The sequence below is a fragment of the Heloderma suspectum genome, chromosome 16, assembly GCF_057233095.1.
Source record: "Heloderma suspectum isolate Gila_16-S chromosome 16, 16-S_ref, whole genome shotgun sequence".
NCBI classification, from domain to species: Eukaryota; Metazoa; Chordata; class Lepidosauria; order Squamata; family Helodermatidae; genus Heloderma; species Heloderma suspectum.
The window spans coordinates 2,059,671-2,081,753 of record NC_139473.1 but is presented as its reverse complement, the minus strand read 5'-3'; the positions used below and the strand labels follow the sequence as shown (position 1 = coordinate 2,081,753).

At 50.2% G+C, this 22,083-nt stretch overlaps 1 protein-coding gene across 3 annotated transcripts in view; it reads left to right on the top strand.

The window, feature by feature from the left end:
- Nucleotides 1–22,083, top strand: part of PHF12 (PHD finger protein 12) — a 34,862-nt gene that overhangs the window by 2,675 nt on the left and 10,104 nt on the right. For all 3 annotated transcript variants that reach the window (XM_084822732.1, XM_084822731.1, XM_084822733.1), the window contains exons 3-6: nt 17,175–17,247; nt 20,051–20,441; nt 20,792–20,912; nt 21,845–21,977. In XM_084822732.1, the coding sequence (XP_084678858.1) occupies nt 17,175–17,247; nt 20,051–20,441; nt 20,792–20,912; nt 21,845–21,977 (718 nt within the window). The remainder of the gene's footprint in view (nt 1–17,174; nt 17,248–20,050; nt 20,442–20,791; nt 20,913–21,844; nt 21,978–22,083) is intronic.

Genomic DNA, 22,083 nt, shown 5'->3' with positions numbered 1-22,083 from the left:
CTACCCTGTAACTGGGGCTGACTGGGTGGAGATGACAGCTTAAGGAAACTTCCCCTTCTAGTCTGAAGCTGTTTATCCTGCTGATAAGATACTCTACATTTTAGTGGCTGCAGCGTAAATGCCTTTGGGGCCTTCTTGGAAAGTGTTGTGTGTGTTTTCTGTCAGTAAAACACAGGCAGCCTTCCTGTTGGTAGAATTGGGACTTGCCTGTACCACACTTTTGCAAATGCATTTTGGCTCCCAGGAAACGAGGTGCTTGGGGTTTTGCATCCATGTCTCTCTCCATCAGAGTCACCTCACTGAATGCGAATGTTTAAAGATGGCTGTGAGTTCCTCTTGCTGAAGGCATGTGTGGCAGCTCTTTAACTGAAGACATTTTTTTCATCAGCATTTGCTTTTGTTTAAGTTTTTCTTGATTGTATACCCTTGTAACGCAGAGAGGAGTTCTCTTTGGTATTTATTTAACTTTGGTCCTGCTTTCTGTGGTGTTGAATTTCCTGCATTCTTGTGTCTGTTTCTTACTCCTCCTGCTACCCACAGATGCAAATGGATTTTTCTTGAATTTTCTGACTTCAAGTTCAAGCGGAGTGTTTGCATTTAAAGCACTAGGAATAATTAAACCACAACATTTAATGCCTGTGGTTCATTTTGGCATCCTCTTGTGAGAGCTGAGTGCAGAAAGCCAAGGGTGGCCAGACTTCAGACTTGTGGGATCTACTTGCATTTTTTGCTTTTTTACAAGAATTCTGAGATCCACCAACTGGGGCCTGATGCAAAAGGCATGCACTTGGAGTCAGAAAGTTATGAGCCCAGAAATGTGTTTTGAATACCAGAACTGAACTGAGCTTGCAGTTCTTCCACACAAAAATCCACTCCTGGTTTATACCTCTCTCTCTGTCTCTCTCAGACACACATGCACACACACTTTCTTCAGCGGTATGATTTAGGGCAGCGGAGTCATTTTGTTATTGCTGTTGTTAAACAATTGGGAGCCAGAAATCCTTGCTGATCTACAGCGAATCACCCAGAGATCTAATAGTAGATTGAGTTCTACCTTCTGCCCATCCCTGCGGTGAGCAGCCAGACTTCAGAACCTAACCCATGTTTGTTTGTGTGCGTGTGATGCAGGAATGCAAGCCAGAAAGGCATGATGTCAGTAGCCAGCCAAAATCTCTGGTCACCATGACCCTGCCCCACCCCGAATTGGGGAGGAGTGGAATCTTCTCTCTGATATGTTGAGCTTTGGAGGGAGGACCTCCACACCATGAGATCAGAGATGGTCCCCTTCCCCATTTCAAAACTCAGAGGGAGGTCTGGGACTTATTAAACTTGTGAGAAAGAGAGAGACCCTCACCAGGGTGAGCAAACCTGTGCACATTTGCTGGGGGCTGTTCACAGGGACTGTCTTGAAAATGAGAGCATGAGTTTTCCATTTTGTCTCAGAACTTATCTTGTCTCTCTACAATCTGTGTGGAATACAGTGATGGTTCTAAGCTCTATGTACATGATAGTTGCTTATCGGACAGAGAGGGGCTGCGTCAGTCTTTGCTTGTTCTAGCTGGAGTTGACGTGGTCTCTTCCCTTGTGATCTCATACAGCTGGGATGTGGTGTCTGGTTTATCTACTATGAATTAACTTGTACCAGAAAGATTACAATTAGGAATGAGCCCTGTCAAGAGCTTTGCCTTTTGCTCCGGCGGGATCCTCAATGTGTTAGATATTCATGAGTTCCTTTCAAAAATACCAGAAGACTGCAGTGGATTGCTTTTACACTATTGCTTGGCGCATACAGAAAGTGTTGCAATTTATTTTATCTTCGCAACAACCCTGTGGGGTAGGTTAGGCTGAGAGAGAACACATTTTGTTCTCTCTCTCTCTCTCTCTCTCTCTCTCGGGAATTTGAGTGTGAGTCTCCCATACCTCTCTCCAGTCTACTTTCTCCTTCGCATAAGTTGCACACTTGGCAAAGACTAGCTAGAACACTCTTGTGTACTCTGAACACCATCTCGGTTTAAGCTTGTTGTGCATACCTGGGCCAGCAGGCTTACAAAGCAGAGTGATTCTCTAAACATTGCAATATAGACTTGATTTGCTTTGTCTCGCAGTTAAGCTTCAAGTGGTTTTTGTGAAGGAATATGCACTGTTTTAAAAACAGGACTTTCTTATCTGGCAGCCGTGTTTTGTTCCTTTTCCAGCCCTAACTATCTAGCTATAACAGTTCCCACAGACACACTCCTTCCCTGTGTTACCAAAGTGAACTTATAATCTTGTGGGTGTGTTCAGTCCACCAAAGTCCATGTCCCCTTCATGATGACTGTGATTTCACTGAGGAATTAAAAGAATGTCAGAGAGCGAAAGGTGTGTGTTGTGCAGAACAGATAACTAGAAAATAAATAAATTAGTTGTGGTTGCAGAATGTGGAGCAGGTGAACTGGCTTTTCTCCAGATTGTAAAAGCCTTTTCCAAACTTAGTGAACTGTGCTGTTGTCCAGGTCACATCTCATTTATACCTTCCTGTTTGGCTCTCAAGTTAGGGTCGCTACAGTAACGTGAGGCCTATAAAATCGGTGTAATTTCCTGCAAAAGATAACATAGCCCTCCATAAGAAAAAGTAAAGGTTCACAACCAAATCCTGACATACACCCTGTTACCTGAAATGTGTCCTCAATCCAACTGGTTCCTGTGATTCTCCATTCTGGAGGTTACTTGCTAGCTTCTCATATTACTGCTTTGAGAAACTAGCTCAGCCTCCTCTGTCTGATTTTTGGCTCAGCCCCTCTTGAGATAGTTCTGTCATTTAAAGAGCTGTTGTGGGCACTTAAAATGAGGAGCTGGCAATGTGCCCTGGCATCCAGCATGCTTTACTTTTCTATGGAGTTGCATCGCTTAGAAGCTTCAGCTTCTTCCCTGGCCTCGCACAGACTGGGAATACTATTTGCCTCCTGAGGGTAGCCCTTTATTGCTGTTCCTGTGAGCTTATGGCCTCTGTTTCTTACTCTTCGCCCCACTACACTGTCCCCCTTCAGTTCGGTATCCAAATTGTTAGGCCTTCCTCTTGTCTGCATATGCCTAGGAAACAGTGCTGATAGGTTTGTAAACACTTCAAAATCTGAGTTGTTTTTGACTTGTCTTCTGGGCCCAGGGACATAGGAAGCCGCCTTATACCAAGTCAGACACTTGGCTTATCTAACTCAGTATTGCCTACACTGCCTGTTCACAGCTTATCAGAGTTCCAAGCAGGGGTCTTTCCCAGCCTTGCCTGGAGGTGCCAAGGATTGAGCTTAGAGACTTTTGCGTGTGAAGCACCTGCTCTACCACTGAGCTATGAAACAGCTGCCACCTTCTTCTAAGGCAGCCTTCCTCCACCTGGGGCCCTCCAGATGTGTTCGGCTGCAGCACCCATAATTCCCAGCCAGCATAGCTACTTGCCGTGGGAATTGTGGGAGCTGCAGTCCAACACATCTGGAGGGCACCAAGTTGGGGAAGGCTGCTCTCAGGCAAAGATCATGCCTTAGGGTTCAATCCTGTGCATGTTTAGACAGAGAAGTCCTACAACTCCCAGCACTCCCCAGCCAGCATGCTGGGAGAGGGTTCAAAGGAGGGCAACAAAGATGATCAGGGGACTGGAAACAAAGCCCTATGAAGAGAGACTGAAAGAACTGGGCATGTTTAGCCTTGAGAAGAGAAGACTGAGGGGAGATATGATAGCACTCTTCAAGTACTTGAAAGGTTGTCACAGAGAAGAAGGCCAGGATCTCTTCTTGATCATCCCAGAGTGCAGGACACGGAATAATGGGCTCAAGTTACAGGAAGCCAGATTCCGACTGAACATCAGGAAAAACTTCCTGAGTGTCAGAGCAATACGGCAATGGAACCAATTACCTGGGGAGGTGGTGGGCTCTCCCACACTGGAGGCCTTCAAGACGAGGCTGGACAGCCATTTGTCAGGGATGCTTTGATTTGGATTCCTGCATTGAGCAGGGGGTTGGACTCGATGGCCTTGTAGGCCCCTTCCAACCCTACTATTCTATGATTCTATGATTCTATGATAAACATGCACAAGATTGAGCCCTTAGTGATTGCCACTATGGCATAAAGGTTAATTAATTGATAAAACATTGGGATGTTTTAGATGTTACCAGTGCTAAATAAATCAGTCTAAAACATTCATCTGGGGTGGGGGGAGGTTTTGTGTGGGAAATTAGATAAAGCAAAACTGGCTAAATTTGGGTTGAACTTGTGAACTCTGTGGTTACGCTAATGGTTTAACTTCCCTGAAGACTTTATTGCCACGCTGCTCCTTGGTCAATGTTTCAGATGTGCAATGTGACATGGAGAGCATTGCTCAGTGTGTGTGTATGTAAAAGTATTCCCAAAAGATTTTCTAGTACCTAGAGGCATGCACTTCTTTAATGCTAGCAGTCATTAGCTAATGACTGCTTATGACTTGCAGATCGTTAGGGAGGGACTGTATGCTCGGTGGTAGAAACAGATCTTTTGCCTGCAGGATGCCCCAGGTTCAGTTCCTGGGAATCTTCAGTTAATGGATCTCGAGAGCAGGTGTTGGAAAGGTTCTGTGCTCAAGGCCTCCAGAGCCACTGCTGCCAGTCAGAGGAGTAGACAGCACTGGGCTCAGTGGACCAGAGGCCTGAGTTGCTATGAGGCAGCTTCACGTCTTCGACGTCTGTTCTTTGTTCATGCTAGTCATCTATATGGTGATGTGCTACGGGATTTTGTTTTGGCAGCGAAGCCTTTGGGCAGCGATTGGCTGAGTCGCAGCTTGCTGTGGCAGCTCTAGAAGGCTCTGGCGGAACTGGTCAGATACTTTTGCTGCCATTGACTGAGATTCCAAGAAAAGGGCGGGCCAGACTGAAGGGACTAGAAAAAGAAGGGGTGAGGGGGGAAAAAAGAAAAAACAAGGGCTAGAGAAGAAGGGCAAGGGAAGCAGGAAGGCCTAGGAAGGGAGAGTTGTGGTTGGTTGGTTGGTTCATAATAATATGGGGAGAAACCTCAAAGAGGAGGAGGCCGCTCAGAAGGGCCAATTGTACATAGGAGGTACAGATGACAGGATATGCCTTTGACTTGAAATAACCAATTGAGTCGTTGATTGCAGCTCCTCTAGCTCATTTCTATTGGTATTGAGTTTTGTACCACCACCACCCCCAGTGATTTAGCCTTAATTCTGAATTATTACTGTGAAGAGCCAGCAAGACTTATGTACAATTAACATCAAAAAGGAACCGTGTAAAGGGTGTGCCTGGGGAAGGTAACTTCTTCCCTCCTCCCAAAACAGGAAGAGTTGGCTTAAGTGTCCACTTCAGCTGCAGCATCATTTCTACTCTTCAGGGCAGGGAAGCACCACAGAGGTCATCTAGTCCAACCCCCTTCTAGTGTAGGAAGCCACTACTGCAGCACCCCCTAGGTGGCCATCTAGCCTCTGCTGATCAGCTTGCACCATCAGGAAGTTCTTCATGTTCAGTCTAAATCCTTTTTCCTGTAGTTTGAACCCACTGGTTCAGATGCTGCCCTCTGGAGCAACAGAAAACAAATGCGATCTGTCTCTGTGTGACCATAACCCTTCAAATGTTATCAAGGCTGGAGGTTACTTAGGGGTGTATAGCTGTAGCTAGTAGGTATGACAGCCAGGAAGAGCTGGTGGTTTTTGTCACTACTATCAAGTGTACGAATGAAACATCACAAAGCAATCACCGCCGAGAGAACTTTCTTTATCTCGTCATAAGGAGGTTTTCGGCGACACGAGTTCTCACGCTGTGTGGAGGTGGGGGTTAAATGAGGTGCTGGGCGAGGATGTGTGAGCCGTTCCTTGACTGGCAGCACGTGTGGGACAGCCTTGGCCATGCAGTGTAGAATACCTTTGTGGTCAAACCAGAGAGCAGTTGGGGCAGGGACTGGGAAGGTCCTCCAAATGTGGTTGGACTGCGACTTCCACCATCCCGTATCATTGGCTATGTAGACTAAGGCTCATGGGAGATGCAGTCCAAAGATGTCTGAAGGGCCACAAGTGCCCCATCCCTGAGTTAGGCAAAGATAAAAGGAGTCTTAGGTGTGAATGCCACCGAAGCAAGGTCACTAATTCTGAAGTTGTTGTGGGAAAGGAGAAGAGGTATGTGTAAATGTTGCCTTTGTTAGCGCGCATTTATTTATTTATTTATATCCCGCCTTTTTCCTCTTGCAAGGAACCCAAGGCGGCTTACATTATCCTCTTCCTCTCCATTTTATCCTCACAACAATAACCCTGTGAGGTAGGTTGGGCTGAGAGTTTGTGATTGGCCCAAAGTCAGTATTTCTGTAGTTTTCTCGGGGCTGAAATTTTGAAGCGATTTCAGGTCTGAGTGATTAAAGTGGTCCAAGGCAGGTGAAACACTGAGGTTTGTGTAGCTTCAAACTCTCTCTGTGGTGATGGTGGTGGTTTAAGGTGAAGAGGTGCAGTAAAAAGAGGGATTCTTTTCTCTTCCTCCTATGATTATTAGCTGTGTAGAAAAAGAAATCGAACAGTTTTAAGAGCTGCATCGTTTAGATATGGCTTAAACTGAAACTTGTAACTTCAGACGCTCTTTTACAGGTTTTCACAGAAACTCAAGTTTGCACAAAAGGGCCCTGTCTCAGGCTGGGCATTTGAAAAAGCTCTCGGGTTGGTCTGGTGGCGCCGACGTGCACCTTGGGCCTCTGGTTGTAATTAAGAATCCAGGCTTACTGTAACTTGAACCCAGCTTTCTCTGCGCTCGGCTGCCTTTCTCGTGAGGGGCTTGGGTTCCACTGTGCCTGGTGTGCAGCTAGCCCTGCGTAGTTTTAAGCTGCTTTGGAAGTCGTACTGCAGTTTCTAAGAAGCCCATCTTCCTCAGGAGCTCCCTAGAAATGAGCGGAGCAGATGCAAACCTACGCCAGTGAACAATCTGGAAGGAAAGCCCGTGGCTCAGTGTTGGAGCACGTGATCTGCCTATAAAAGCTCTCTGCTTCAATCCCCAGTATCTGTAGTTAAAGGATCTCAGGTGACAGATCTTGGCCTGTAGCCCCAGGGGTCTGTTGCCGGCCAGGGTAGCCTGTATTAGACTAGATGGACTATTGGTCTTACTTAGCGTAGGGCAGCCCCTGAAATATTGCCCCTTTGTCCACTCTTGAACAGCCCAATATTGTCAACATTGTCTGGTAGTGGCTGTCCAGGGTTTCAGGCAGGGACTGAACCTGGTACCTAATGTGCTGTGCCACAGAGCCATGACTCCTGAGCATCCTCTCCCACCTAGCTGCCTCCTTGGTACACATCTGAGCTGAGGTCAATGAATGAAGCAAGTTGGGAGATGGCTGGAATGCACACAGAAGAAAACTCATCTTGAATCTGATTGAACACAAGTAAGTGATCATTATTGAGCCTACTTGGTGGTGGAGGAGGGAATGAAGCCATTTTTCTCTTCCACCATTGCCTCTCAATGTCCAGCAGAGCTTTTCTGAGTGGTTCGAGGCCTTTTGCATTCTGGCCCGGCAGGAGATCCAATAGAACCCATCGCAGCAATGCTGCGACATGCTTGCTTGACATTTTGAGGGCAAAATTGCTCACCCCCATCAGGACTTGGATTCCACAGTCCCTGCAGTTCAGTCTGTGGAGATGTCCCTGGCATCATCTGGTCAGACACTGTTGGATGATGTTTAGTTTTTAAGGCCTGAGAATGTGGACAAGCTGCTTGGTCAAGTTCAACTAAATCTTTGTTTACTTGACCCTTGCCCTTCTTGGCTTAGTACGTCTAGATTGGCCCAAGAGGTCATGAATTCCTCTTTAAGAGACGCAGCGGGCCCATTCTCTTTAAGAGAAGGGGAAGAGTGCTTCTGAAAAAGCCATCGTTGAATGCGGAAGATCCCAGTAACCATAGTCCGGTGGCTAATATCTCTTTCCTGGGCAAGGTGCTCAAGCGAGTAGTGGCTGATCAGGGCCAGGCATCCTTGAAGGAAACTGGTTTTCTGGATCTGTTCTGCCCAAGGTTTAGACCTGGTTTGGGCACACTGAAGCTGCCTTGGTTGCCCTGTGGGGTGACCTATGCCAGGAGAGAGACTGCGGGAGTGTGACCATGCTGATTATCCTGGATCTCTCAGTGGCTTTCAGTACCGTCAACCACGATGTCCTTCTGGAGATATTGTCTGAGTTGGGAGTGGGCAGCGCAGCTCTGCAATGGTTCCACTCCTACTTGGATGACCATTTCCAGAAGATAGTGCTGGAGGAATTTCTGTTCAGCCTCACAACATTTATGCTCTGGGGCCCTCCAGGGTTCCATCTTATCCCCCATGCTATTTCACATTTACGTGAGACCACTGAGTAAGGCCATCCAAAGATGCAGAGTGCAGTGCCATCAATTTGCTGATGACATATGACACACAGCTCTCTTTATTTCATCAGACCCAGGTGAGGCAGCGGAAGTGCTTAATTAGTGCCTGGCTACGGTAATAGACTGGGGCAGGACAAACTTCCTGACTGTTAGAGCAATACGACAATGGAACCAATTGCCTAGGGAGGTGGTGGGCTCTCCCACACTGGAGGCATTCAAGATGAGGCTGGACAGCCATCTGTCAGGGATGCTCTGACTTGGATTCCTTCATTGAGCAGGCGGTTGGACTCGATGGCCTTGTAGGCCCCTTCCAACCCTGCTATTCTATGATTCTAGGACCAGCGAACTGAAGCTCAATCCAGATAAGATGGAGGTACTGTTGATGGGTGGTTCATCTGCCTGAGAAAGTGATATTCAGTCCTTTTCCCCCCAAAGGGTTGTTGTTAGTAGGGTGCTTGTGGATCCATCTTTGTCACTAGAGGCACAAGTGTCCTTAGTGGCACAGAGTGCCTTTACCAACTTAGGAACATAGGAAGCTGCCTTATACCGAGTCAGACCGTTGGTCCATCTAAACCAGTATTGTCAACACTGACTGGCAGCAGCGGCTCTCCACAGTTTCAGGCAGGAATGTTTCCAACCCTACCTAGAGTTGCTGGGGACAGAGCTTGGGACCTTCGGCATGTAAAGCACGTGCGCTACCACTGAGCCATGTTACGCCAACCACACCCCGACCTGGATAGAGAGAGCTTGGCTTCTGTAATTTATCTGTATGCCACCCTGAGATCTTAATGACATAGGGCGGGATACAAATGTTTTAAATAAATAAATGGCCTGGTAGCCTCCTGCTTAGATTACTGCAGTGTGTTGCAGATGGGGCTGCCTTTGAAGATGGTCCAGAAATTTCAGTTAGTACAAAATATGGGAGCAAGAATAGTAACTGGAACCAGATATTAACAATTGTATTGTACCGGAATTGTAATGCTTTGTTTCCAGTCTGGAAGCAAAGGGCTGGTTGTAACCTGTAAAGCCCTCCATGACTTGGGCCCACAGTATCTGAAAGATCACCTCTTCCCAAGTATTCCTGCTGTTGCCCTCAGTGTCCCTGCTCCAAGTGCCCTCACATACTGCGATAGGATGGGTAGCTATTTGACAGCAGGTCTTCTCAGTAGTAGCCCTCCCCAATTAGATCCACCTGGTGCCTATCCTCATCTCTTTTCAGTGCCACACAAAGATCTTATTTTCACAGGCTTAAAATCACTGTGCATTTTTGGTGTCTGGCTTTATTTTGAAAAGGTTTAAATCTCTTTGAATTTTCAAAGAACTCCATAGTGTTTGTTGCCTGCTATATTTCAGTTTTTGCTTGATTTAAGTTGATTGGCTTTACTGTGCTGCATTTTAAATTTGATCCTCTGTATGTGGGTTGTATTTGTGTTTTACTGTACTTTTCCCTGAGAACAATTTGTTATAGGGTGACTAGTGAAATAAATAAAGAAGACTGTCCCTGCCCTCAGGCTTACAATCTAAAAGACATGATACAAAGGGAAAAGAAATTGGGAGAGGGGGGAAGCAAACTTGGGCACAAGTTCATGGAGTTACAAAGCTCTTAGTACCAGAACTGGAAAGGCAGACAGCAGCCAAAAGGAGCTGGTCTCTCAACCAAGCAGATGGAGTGGCTTTGATTCCGATCTCTCCCTTTGCTGCAGCCTGATGGAGTGGCTGTTGCTGGATGACAGTTGAGGGAGCAGAAAAGCCTGATGGAGCCAGTGTGGTATAATGGTGAGAATGTTGGACTAGGATTGGGTATACCCAGTTTCTAGTCCCCATTCGGCCGTGAAGCTTTGGGCCGGTCACTGACTCTCAGCCTAACCTACCTCACAGGGTTGCTGTGAGGATAAATGGGGAGGGGGACGATGATGTACACCTCCTTGGGCTCCTTGCAAGAAAAGGCAGGATATAAATGTAACAAATAAATAATCAGCAGAACTGATAGTGGTCCTGCTTCCCTTCTCTCCTTCTGCTGGATAGAGATAGACAGGCAGATAGATAAACAAAATCCTATGGGGAGGAAGCAGGCAATAAACTCCCAAGAAGATTTTGTGGGAAACGAGTGTTAACAAAAGAAGGAAGCAAACCTAAGCCACCAGTCTTGGCAAGCTGCCCCCACCCCAAAGGCCAGACTGGGCTTGGCAAAGCATTGGACTAATTCAGAGCCTACGACAAAACTTTTTTGTTCTGGGTCCAGAGTAGAAGCCTCTCTGAGTAGAAATGTCTTGCCACGTTGTGCTGTTGGCTCAGCTGCCTGTATCTTTCTTAGCAGAGGCTCTGGAAATCTGTGCTCGGACTTGGTAACTTGGCACAGCCAGCTGAGCACAACAGCTTTGCTTTCTGCTGCTGATCCCTCTGAGCCATTTGTGCCCTTTTCCTCTGTCTCATGTGGCAAACAGGCCTGTCTCAGGAGGCAGAACCAAAAGCCGGCTTGGAAAGGATGGCTTGACAGGGCCTGGAGCAAAAGCGGGTGCTGTGTGTGTGTGTGTGTGTGTTTTCCTTTGCTGTGCAAATAGTTCTGTTCATAAAGTTTGCCAAAGGTGTGGGAAGAGAAAATACGGGACTTCCTGGGAAGCATTCAGCACACCGAGTCTTACACATATCATTAAAAAAGTAAATCTTTCAGCAGCAGGCTGGAAGGAAGTCACATATCCTGACCTGCGCAGGAGCCTTTTCCTCCCTGTGTTGGGAGTGAACAAAGATGAGTTGGAGGTTGCTGTCTGTGTGGGTTGGATTTAGCAATGGCCTGAGGGCACAATGGCACAGTTCCAAAAACCGTCACTCATTGGATTGCCTGGCAAGTAGCGTCCCGCTCTCCTCTGGTTGCAAAATCCATGGTTTGATTGGAGAAGGTGATAGGGTGTCAAGCAGACCAGCTCCTCCAGGAACTCTTTGTGGCTAGACCGGAGGAGGAAAGGTTTGTTCCCTAGGAAGTATAAAAGGCCTAGCAGTTTTGGGAGCCAACCATCTTGCTTGGGTTACTAAAGGGAATTATGTGCCTTGCTTGTACACAGTGAGGAGGAATGCGGAGCCTCCCTCATCAGTAGTTGCAGGCTGTCTTCTTTCCCCCTTTCTTGTCAGCATGAAACCTAGGTAGCTGTTCACATATTTGGTGTTAAGTAGAGCCTTGTCATCTTGCAGCCGTGTGTGTTTCACAGCAAACACAGAAGTATCTAATGAAACACGGCCTCTTTGTTCTCGATGTGCTTCTGAGGGGTTTGTGGTTTTCGGTGCCCAAAGACAGCAGTTATGTCTTGTGTTTCATTTTCAATATCATCTTTCATCCCAAAAGGATTTCTGGATCGGTTTGTGATCTATATATAGAACCTGGAGTATGGCCATATTGGAGGTGAAACACGGCCCCTGCTAACTTCTAGCAATGCCTGGACCTGTCAGGGCAGAGAATGCTGTGTCAAGCAGATGCTAGTTACTAGCATTGGGGTTCCCCTTAGACAAGGCAGGGATTCTTCAGGTAGGCCTCCTTGAGGAGTTAAGCATCTAGCCTTCCCCAAGTGGGTCCCCTGCAGATGTGTTGGACTGCAGCTCCCATAAGCTGGCTGGGGGCTTATTGGGAGCTGCAGTCCAACACATCTGCAGGGGACCCACTTGGGGAAGGCTGATCTAGAAGAATAGGCCACTGATCCTTGATTCCTGCAACCTCCTCTTGGCTTTTGATCCATCGTTACAAAGAGTTTGCAAGCATTGGTTTCTGCGTATCGTCATTGTGGTGGACTTTTTTTTTTTTTAAGGCCAGGTGGATTCTCGGGGTCTGTTGCTTCCCCCTTTTTCTTGGTTCCCCCTGCTGGGAGGACCCTGACAGAGAGCACCACAGTGTGGAGGGAAAAGAACCATCTCCTGATCGCTAATCTGTGGCGCTGAAAGATGGGCTGTCTCCGCTGCTTCTGCTGGCAGCAGACAGCAGGGAACTGTTGCTTGGAAAAACCTCTGCCAGGGTTGGCAGTGGACTGGCTGTGTTTGTTCGTGGTGGGAGCTCAGTACTGCCAGGGTGGTTTGCTTGCAGGTGTCCTCCCCCCAGAAGGCTTTGAGGAACAGCTGCAGAGGGCTGGCAGCCCAGGTTGCACATGACTCCTTCATTGAACAGAGTTTGCCGTTCCTTTTTCTTTTCTCTCAGTGCAAAAATGAATTGCATATTTACCAGGGGTGCTACTGAAGCCTCTGGGCAGGCCTAACATAGAAATAACAGACCCTGGGAAGCCTTTTTCTCCTGGTGCTCTTTGGGGCAAGTCTACAAAGTGCATTGTGGCTTCTAGGATCCCAAAACAGAGCTGTGTGATGGCGGGACTACAGCCCCTGCGCAAAGGCAGGGCCGTTCCCCATTCGCAAGGCCATTCACCATTTCCAGCCCCTGTGCACAGTGCAGGTCAATTGCAGAAGCCTTACTCATGTCCCTCTCCTGAATGGCGAACACTTCTGGGAGGCGAAAATGCTTCCTGATAAAGTTGTTTTACGAAAACATTAAAAGTTTATTATGTAAGTGTCCTTGTGGGACGATGAGGTCTAGCTATTGGTGCTTGGAGGTATAGGGTTGTTTTCTACTAACAACACCGGTAGCTTGTGGGTGGACGCTGGGGGTGATGAATTTGTGGGTCAGGACAAGTGAGATGGCTGTACTGTACCAATAGGCCTCTGGATAGTGTGTGTGTGTGTGTGTGTGTGTGTGTGTCTAGTAGCTGAGGTCAGGTGCGTTGGTACAAGTTGTCTTCTAACTTTGTGAGCTGGATCCTGTTCTTACCTGGCTGCGTTTTGTTCCCCCGTGCTCTGGAATGCCAGTGTTGTACCTCCAGGCAGATAGAAGCAACAATCCCTGTGTTGCTGGCAACTTTCCATCTCGGATCTTGGTTTGTTGCTGTCCTCTCCAAATCTGCCCGAGGTCCATGATAAACTGGCAATTTCCTCAAGGTTCAGGGGGCAGCTGTGAGTTGGGATTGTTGTTTCCAAGCCCCCCTACCAGGTTGGTGTGGCTTTGGGGCAAGGGGGTTCGTTGCATCTTTCCACTGCGCTTAAAACTTCGTGTGAGAGGCTGGGTGGCCAGGCAGGGCCAGCTGTGGCGTTTTCCAGCCTTCCAATGATGGTTTGTTTGAGGTGCTTACCGTGTGGATTTTTCACTGTGCTCTTGAGACTACCTCAGTCATGCTCTGGAGTTCACTCGCTTCCCTGATTCCTGAGCTGTGCTCTCAAAATGGCTGCCTGCCTTGTTAATGTGGCTGATCTGAACAGGCAAAACGAGAAGCTTCGAGATCTGGCAGCCAGGAAGTACACTGGGCCCAGCTTGCTGCTGTTGGTCCGTTTACATCCCCAGGCCAATTCTGAGAGAAGCACGGCTGTGAATTAAGGCTGGAGCTTTGCAGTCCAGCCGTGGTGCCTGTGCTGGGTTTCCTGCTAGGAAGAGCTTACAGAAATGAAGTCTCCATCCCGTCCCTGCTGTCTAACTTGACCTGCCTCTGCTCAGTACCCCATCAGTCCATCTCTGACATCCCTCTGTGGCCAGTAGAACAGGCTTTCGTAAGACTGCATAGGTGGCGTGAATGTTGGGCCCAGTCCTTTCTGCTGCTTGGAAATGTTGTGGAAAGGAAACAGACCACAGCTGGGGTAGGGGCACGCTTGAGCCTGTGGCCCAAAGGAGGAAAAAGCCTGCCCCGCCCTGTAGCTGTCATCTTTTGACAGATTTTCCGGGCAGTCGCTGGGAGGTGGGGGTGCTTTATTGGACGCAAAGGATGAGAACCAGGTGAGAGCTAGCAGTCATGTCTGCAGGAGCCTTCCGTGGAAGAAAGGGTAGCTTGTGCTGCTGCTGCTGCCTTGCAGGTGGGTCAGATAAGCAATGAACAGAGCCATCAGAATGCGTAGCGTTTGTGTCGCACTCCAGTGCATTCAGAGTGCTTCCTGTACGCTGCCTCCATGATTTCTACAACAGCAACAACCCTGTAAATTGGGTCTGTATTATGATTCCAGTATTGGAGGGGGCGGGGGCTGAGGACGGATTGCCTAAAGGCAATGAATGAATGTGCCGCTGTGGTGTGACTTGAGTTGGAGACTCCCTGGCATGCTGCTCAGCTGTTCAGATTTTAGCTTCTCTGGTAGCTGCATTTTCGCCCTGTGGCAACTCCCGAAGCCCTGGTCAGCTGAGCATTTGTTTCCCTCTGCCTTGTGCAAGCAGAGCGGCATTCTTTATTTGGTGGCCAGTAGCTGTTAGCAGAGGGCACTGAGCATTTGTGGGATGCTGAAGCTTTATTGTAATCAACACTTAACTGTTTGGAGCAGAAATAATGTGCAGTTGTCAGATCTGGTGTTTGGTCTTGTAGTTCAGTATACCAATTTATTCTTGTTAGCTTACTGTGTTTACATAATGTTTTTCAAGGAGCATAAGAATGTAAGAACAGCCCTGCTGGATCAGACAAGGGTCCCTCTAGTCCAGCATTCTGTTCACACAGTGGCCAACCAGCTGCCCCAGTGAGATGCCCACAAGCAGGACACGAGTGCAACAGCACCCTCCCCCCCATGTTCCCCAGCTACTAGTGTACATAGGCTCACTGCCTCTGATCCTGGAGATAGAATATAGCCATCAGGACTAGCAGCCATTGATAGCCTTCTCCTCCTCCTTGAATTTGTCTAACTTTTTAAAGCTGTCCAAATGGGTGGCCATCGCTACATCTTGTAGCGAATTCTAGTTTGACTCTGCGCTGTTTGAAGGCCTTCCTTTTACCTGTCTTGGATCTCCCGCCGAGCAGCTTCATGGGCTCACAGCAGCGTGTCTCATTTAATCCTCACAGCATCCCTGTGAGGTGGGCTAGGCTGAGAGAGCTCCATGGCTGCATGGGGAAGTGGAGCATTCAGCCTCAACACTCTGCCTGCTGTGCTTCACGGGCTCCTGAATTCCACCCTGGTCCATGCAAGCTTTGGCTGCCACAACTCTGTTTGTCTTGACGATGACACCAAGGCTCTCTGTTCTTCCTTCTGTGGACTCACTAGGGGTGTACAAAAACCCGCTTACCTGGCTCCGCCGGGTTCCGCGGGGGGGGGGGGAGGCAATCCGTTCCTCCCCCCGATATCCTCAACGGTGGGGGAGGCGATCTGTTCCTCCCCCCGGAATCCTGCCTGGCTGGCCCTGCTCCGCGGCCAGGCCAACCCACAGCGGGGCCTCCAGCCGCTGCCGGGCTGGTGTGGACGCAAATGGCGTCCTGTGTAGGGGGCGCCATTTGCGTCCCTACGCCGGCCTGTGATAGGCTACGTAAATATTTACATAGCCTATCACGAAGAAAAAAACAAAAACACAGCGAACGCAAATGGCGGCAGCTGCAGCGGCCGCCATTTGCGTTCCCTTTTTTTCGCCGTGATAGGCTACATAAATGCTTACGTAGCCTATCACGGCTTCTGCAAGGACGCAAATGGCTATATGGAAGAAGCGAATGGCGGCTGCAGATGCGGCCACCATTTGCAATGCAGTGCAGACAACAGCAGGTAGGTGCCCCGTTCCGGGCCCATTTCGCGGGGTGGGGGGGCTTCGTTCCACCCCAGATTTCGGGGGGCCGAATGCACTGGCATTCGGCCTCACCGAGATCCGTGGCGGAATTCTGCACCATGCCTAGGACTCACATAACTGTCCCTCTGGAAGGTCCTGACTTAAAGGCAACACAGCAGTGGAGACTTTAGGGCGAAATACTTGGAATTCACCTTTTCAGGGTGTTTGAAAATTGAATGCACACTGAACACTAAAGTTGAATGCACACTGAACACTAAAGTAACAGCCTGCCAGAGCTAGAAGCTTCCAGCTTTCTGGAGGGAGAGGCCAAGCGGGCTGCGTTATGGCTCAAGGTGACTCTCGGACCCAGGGACCCACCTTTTTAGCATCCACACAAGCCCTTGCTGCCACTCTTTCGTTTTTCCGTTCTTGGAGTCATCATCCTCTGGCTTTCTGCCGACTCTCTCTCCTGCTGCAGCCTTGCCTGGACTTCTGCCTTTTAGGCTCTTCCTCTCCCCCACCCTCTATAATACATGCACAACTGTGTGTGGCTTCCCCTCTCTCCCGCTTCACACCCCTGGTTCTCTGAGTATCAGCAGCCAAAAAAAGAAACACGGTGGGTGGCAGCACCACTGGGATAACCCATGTGTGGCTGTGTGTGTGTGTGTGAGGGGTAGGGAGAGGGAGAGAGAAAGAGAAAGAGAGAGGTCTGCACAAGTTCCAGTCCTTCCTACTCGATAGCACCTGGGTGCATTTGGAAAGATCAGCTGCTTCCAAGCAAGGTGTTCTAATGTGTCCTTGAAGCAACTTGATGGTCTTCAGCTACGCTAAGGGTTCACTTCTTTATATTAGCCACCTTTCTAGTGAGATATTTAAGGTGGCAGACCACAAAATGTCACTGGCTCAAGCAGTGACTGGCAGAGAGGGCACATTTGATGAGCCTGCAAAGGAGGAGGTGTATTTCAGCTCCATGTTTCTCAGGGTGGGAGGGGGATTCTTGGGCTCTGCAGGAAGAAGCGGGACTAGGCTCATTCTAGTTCCCCTGGGAGGAGCTTGAGAAAGATAAGTGAGCAGGAAAGAACTCCATTGTGGCAGGGAAAGTGGAGTGCAAATCCCCCACTACTTGGATATTTGTCAATAGACGTAGAGCTTCAGAAGATGACAGTTTCATGGGGCAAAGGGGGCTTGCCGTACATATGGCCTGGGGAACCATTTGCAATGCGGTACGTCTTGTAGTGATTCTGGATTGAAATGGAATTGTGTCTGGTTCATGTGTTGGTGTGGAGAAGTAACTGCCTGCTTCTTGTCTCCTCCCACAGTAATCCTCCGTTGAGTGAGGAGATGCTGCCTCCCGGGGAGTGGATGTGCCATCGCTGTACCGTGCGCCGAAAGGTAAAGACACCGCCCTGCCCACAGATGAAACCTCCTGGGCATTCCGAGAGAACTCTCCCCTTCCTCCCCCTCTGGAAACAGCAAAAGGGATGCAAGCAGCTGTGGAGAGAAAAGAAGGACAGGCTCAGCTGGTGTACCGTTGCTGTGGGCCAGCCTTCCCCAACCTGGTGCCCTCCAGATGCGTGGGACTGTAACTCCCACCATCCCCTGGCTGGGCGATGCTGGGAGTCACAGCCCAACAAGTCTGGGAGGCACCAGGTTGGGGGAGGCTGCTGTAAACATACCAAGTACCTTTAATTCCCCACACATTCTGAGCACCCGTCTTCCTGGAGGGAAAAAGTGCTTCACAAACCCAAGGGAAAATTTGATCCATGTAATGCACAAGGCATGCCTTCAGGCATGACACACAATGTACATCACATGTGAGTGGCTTGGCTTAGGTAGCCGAGTTCAGCAAGGCCTCATTTTCTGCCCTCCCCAGGAGATTGCAGCTGTGGCAGGAGAGCTGTGACAGCACAGAACTCTCCCTCTTTCAGGCTGGCTGCCCTGATCGCCAAGCTTCCCAGTTCCTTCCGGCTAGCACAGAAAGAATGGAATGACCTCCCATCGTTTCCATAGCAGCAGGGGTGGGGGGAAGCTCCAAGCTCCGCCTGCCTCGTTCATTCGTGGGAAATGGGGTGAGAGAAGCGACTGGGCTGGCCTCCAGCATGTCACCGGAGATGCCTGCCCTTTCCTGCAGCCAGCAGGCCAGCCCAGCTGAATGCAAATATTGACTCCTGGGGCTGCCAGCTTCAGGGTGTGCTTGAAGGGAAAAAGCGACTGGCAGGGCTGGAAAAATACTTTGCAGTTTGCGTCGCCAGGGATTTTCTTCTAGTTTGCCCAGAGATTTCAGGTGTAGCGTTTCCGGCTCTGCTGTCTTCCAGCGTGGAACCCTCCCCCAACTGGTGTGCTGCCCCATGTACTGACTTTGAAAGTGTTCCTTACCAAAGAGTACAGGCAGCACAGATTCCACTGAGTACTGATCGTGGGGAGAGGGCCTTAGCTCAGTAGAAGGGATCCTGCTTGACAGGTTGCCAGTCCCAGGCTTGGTCCTTGTTATCGCCAGTTAGAAAGATTCGGGTAGCAGAGGACGGCAGAGCCGCTGCCAGTCGGAGGAAACCAGTGGTCTGTCCTGGCGAAAGGCAGCTTGCTGTGTTCAAAGGCTTTGGCCCTCCTTGTGTATTCCTCGAGGTCTCCCTCGCCCCCCGTGGCTTCCCCTGATCGGCTGTCTGTGTTGGGAACCTCTGACCTGCCTGTTGCCCCTCTCTGTCAGCTGCTGTGCTTGCAGGGAGCTCAGAACTCCTGGGATCCGACTGCTCCAGACCTTCCTGCTTTGGGAGACCCTTCACAGCTTAACCACTCTCTGGAGTGCACCGGCAAGTGTGTCGCTAGCCTGGCCCCACACTGTATCCTGCCCTCCTGCAGCTGTCTGTTCTGATGTGCCCGCCTCTACCTCCAACCTGCAGCCTGTGTGCAGGCCCATGCTGCTCAAAGGAAACTGGCTGGGGGGTGGGGGGGAATCTGAGTCCTTTCTAGCTAAAAAGTCTCTGGTTTAGCTGCCTCTTCTGGAGGCTAGGTTGCTTTTCCTTCCCCCTGTGGCCACAGTGAATGGTTGTCCTTCTCTTATTAATGGCAGCTCTTTACATGCTAGAATTCTGTTGCTGGGGACGAGGGGACGAAGGCCTGTCTGGGTACTAAGGGTGCTCGGTCGCCCCGGCCTCTCCATGCATGGGCATAACGTTATCCAAAGACTTGACCACTTTTCCCTCAAATCCTTTCTGCTTTGCATCCTTAAAAGGTGATGCCAAGATCTGGTTGTGAGGCCTCAGCTGAGGACTGAGTCCTCCCCTTTAAGGCTGGCTGCAGTCATTCAAGTCCAGGTTAGATTATAGTAACATGCTCTGTGTTGGGCTTCTCTTGGAGACTGTTCAGAAACGTTGGTTGGCTCAAAAACGCGGCTGCCAGGATTTTTGGCTGGAGGCAACAGAGTGGTTCAGAATACACCAGCCTGGCTGGGGGATGCTGGGAGTTGTAGTCCAACACATCTGGAGGGCACCAGTTTGGGAGAGGCTGGATGGCAGCCTTTATTAGTAGCCTAGAAACAAATTGGCGTTGCTCTTCACAGCCCTGAACAGCCTGGGGCCAAGGTATCCCAGGAAAAGCCTCCTCTCCCTTCCCGCAGCCCCCACGAGCCTGAGAGGTTGTGGTGCTCAGCATTAGGAGCAGCCTTCCAAGAGAGAGGTCCGCCTGGCCCAATCTCTGCTTGCCTTTAGACAGGCAGTGGAGACTGTCTTGCTCCAGCGGTGTTTTCTCAGCCTTGCTTTTAAATTCGAGACTTGATGGCCGCACCTGCCATGTTTTTTGTAATTTGTCTGTAGCGATTTGGAGTGTTTTTTGTTGTTGTTCAGCGTATGTTTCTTTGTTAGCTACCTCAGTTATTAGAAAGACATGGCAAAAACACTATAAGCAAATAAAAAGCATGTCATTCGTTGTGGCTCCTTTCATTTTCATTTCATTTATTACATTTCTAGACCACCCAATAGCCAAAGCTCTCTGGGCAATCTTCAAAGATTAAAAACCTTAAAAATGCAGCACTGTACATAATACAAAAACCATTTACATACCCACATACAGAAAGACAATGCACATGCATCCGTGTAAACTATTTTAACCATCAACAACATTGGAAGGTGACGGTTCTTGCACTCCCACTCCCCACTCCTCTGCTGTGGGTTAAAACTGGCTGCTTGTTTGTGCCTTGCAGAAGAGGGAGCAGAAGAAGGAACTGGGCCACGTGAACGGCTTGGTGGACAAGTCTGGGAAGAGGACCACGTCCCCCACCAGCGATGCGGACTACTTGGACCGGGCGGCCAGCGGCCTCCGGACTCTCTCCCATGCCCGGCTCTTGGAGCGGAGAGCCAGCCGGCCCGGCACCCCCACGTCTAACGCCAGCACCGAGACGCCCAACTCGGAGCAGAACGACGTCGACGAGGACGTCATCGATGTAGATGACGACTCCGCGCCCGCCGCGGAAGCTGACGGCGGGCAGCCCCACCTGAAGCGGCCGTTTGAGCTGCTCATCGCTGCGGCCATGGAAAGGAACCCCACCCAGTTCCAGCTGCCCAACGAACTGACCTGCACCACAGCACTTCCAGGTGAGGGGCATGGCAGCCTCCTGGCTGGGGGATGCTGGGGGTGGCGGCCCAACTCATCTGGAGGGCAGCAAGTTGGGGGAGGCTGACCTGGATGAGCAGCTGCTTTGCTTTAGCATTGCTTTTGTACAGGAGAGGCCTTGCTCTACCCTGTCCTCCAGTTCTGTGATGAGTCATGAGCCTGTCTGACACAAGTGGGACCCATCTCCCCCCTTTGGGCAGGTGTGCTTGGCTCTCCCACTAAGATCCGCACATCATCCGTGTCTCCCCCCCTCCCCAGCAGCTGCCGTGCCTTTCTATAAGCTTAGCTGTTCACTGAAATAATGGGGTCCTGTTTCCACCTTCCCCACCAGGTACTAGTAAGAGGAGGAGGAAGGAGGAAACTACCGGAAAGAATGTCAAGAAAGCACAGCATGAGCTGGACCACAATGGGTTGGTTCCCTTGCCGGTGAAAGTCTGCTTCACCTGCAGCAGGTATCCCTGTGGCGAGTTAGAGCCTTGCTTTCATCCTAAGTTGCAGGGCTCCGAAGGGCTCCCACCAGCAAGTTCCATCTCTGCTCATGGGCAGAGGGCATCGGAGTCGGGGCAGAAAGTTTCCACTCCGTTCCCTTCTGTTCTGCAGCTCCTGTTGGCACAGCTGAGCCCCCACGTTCTGAGCAGGTGGTGACCCTGCAGCCCCCGCGGGGTTTTGGGTGTGCCCAAGTCCTCCCATTCTGACTGCCCTTTTCTGCATGTTTCCCAGCTGAGGGATGCTGGTGGGGGATTCAGCCACCCCCCAGCTCTGTCCGCAGGGGGCAGGGGGAGGAACTGCAGGGAGAACAGCCTTCTTGCTGGAGGGGGCTTAGGCAGCGCTCCCTGACCCCTGTCAAGGCTTCCATACTAGGATTAACTGCTAGTCCGAGAAGCAAAGGAAGACTTCACCTGAGAAATGGGAGGGGGGGTGTCAGTGGCAGAGCCCCTGTGTTGCATGGAGGAGGTCCCCAGTTAGATCCCTGGCAGCATCTCCAGGTAGGGCCAGGAAAGATACTTCTCTGAAACCCTGGAGAGCCATTGCTGCCAGTCAGTGTTGACAGCACTGGGCTAGACAGACCAAGGGCCTGCCTCAGTGTAAGGCAGCTTCCGATGTTCCTCTGTTACCACCATGCATGATCCTTGCTTAGGGTGTGAGAGGTCATGGGTCTGGATCCTGGATGTATCCTCCTTGTGGGCAGGGCAGCCTTAGTCAAAGTTCCCGCATTCGGTCCCCGGCAACTCCAGCTAAAGGGGTCAAGTAGCAGGGGCTGGGAAAGACGCCCGCCCCCTCTGAAGAGGTGCACAGTGCTGAGCCAGATGGGTGGAGAGCTCGCTGCCATGAGGCCACCACCTCCGTTCCTCTCTCTTCCCCCTGCTCTGTGTCCCCCTTCCAGGAGTTGCCGTGTGGCCCCTCTCATCCAGTGTGATTACTGCCCGCTCCTGTTCCACATGGACTGCCTGCAGCCTCCTCTCACGGCAATGCCCTTGGGCAGGTGGATGTGTCCAAACCACATCGAGCACGTGGTGGTAAGCCCAAACTCTCCCCCCACGCGGGCGCAGAAAATTGGTTGCGCTGGCCTGTGGATCCCCCATCCCTTGCCCGCAGCTCATGTTGCTGCCACAACGGCTGTAA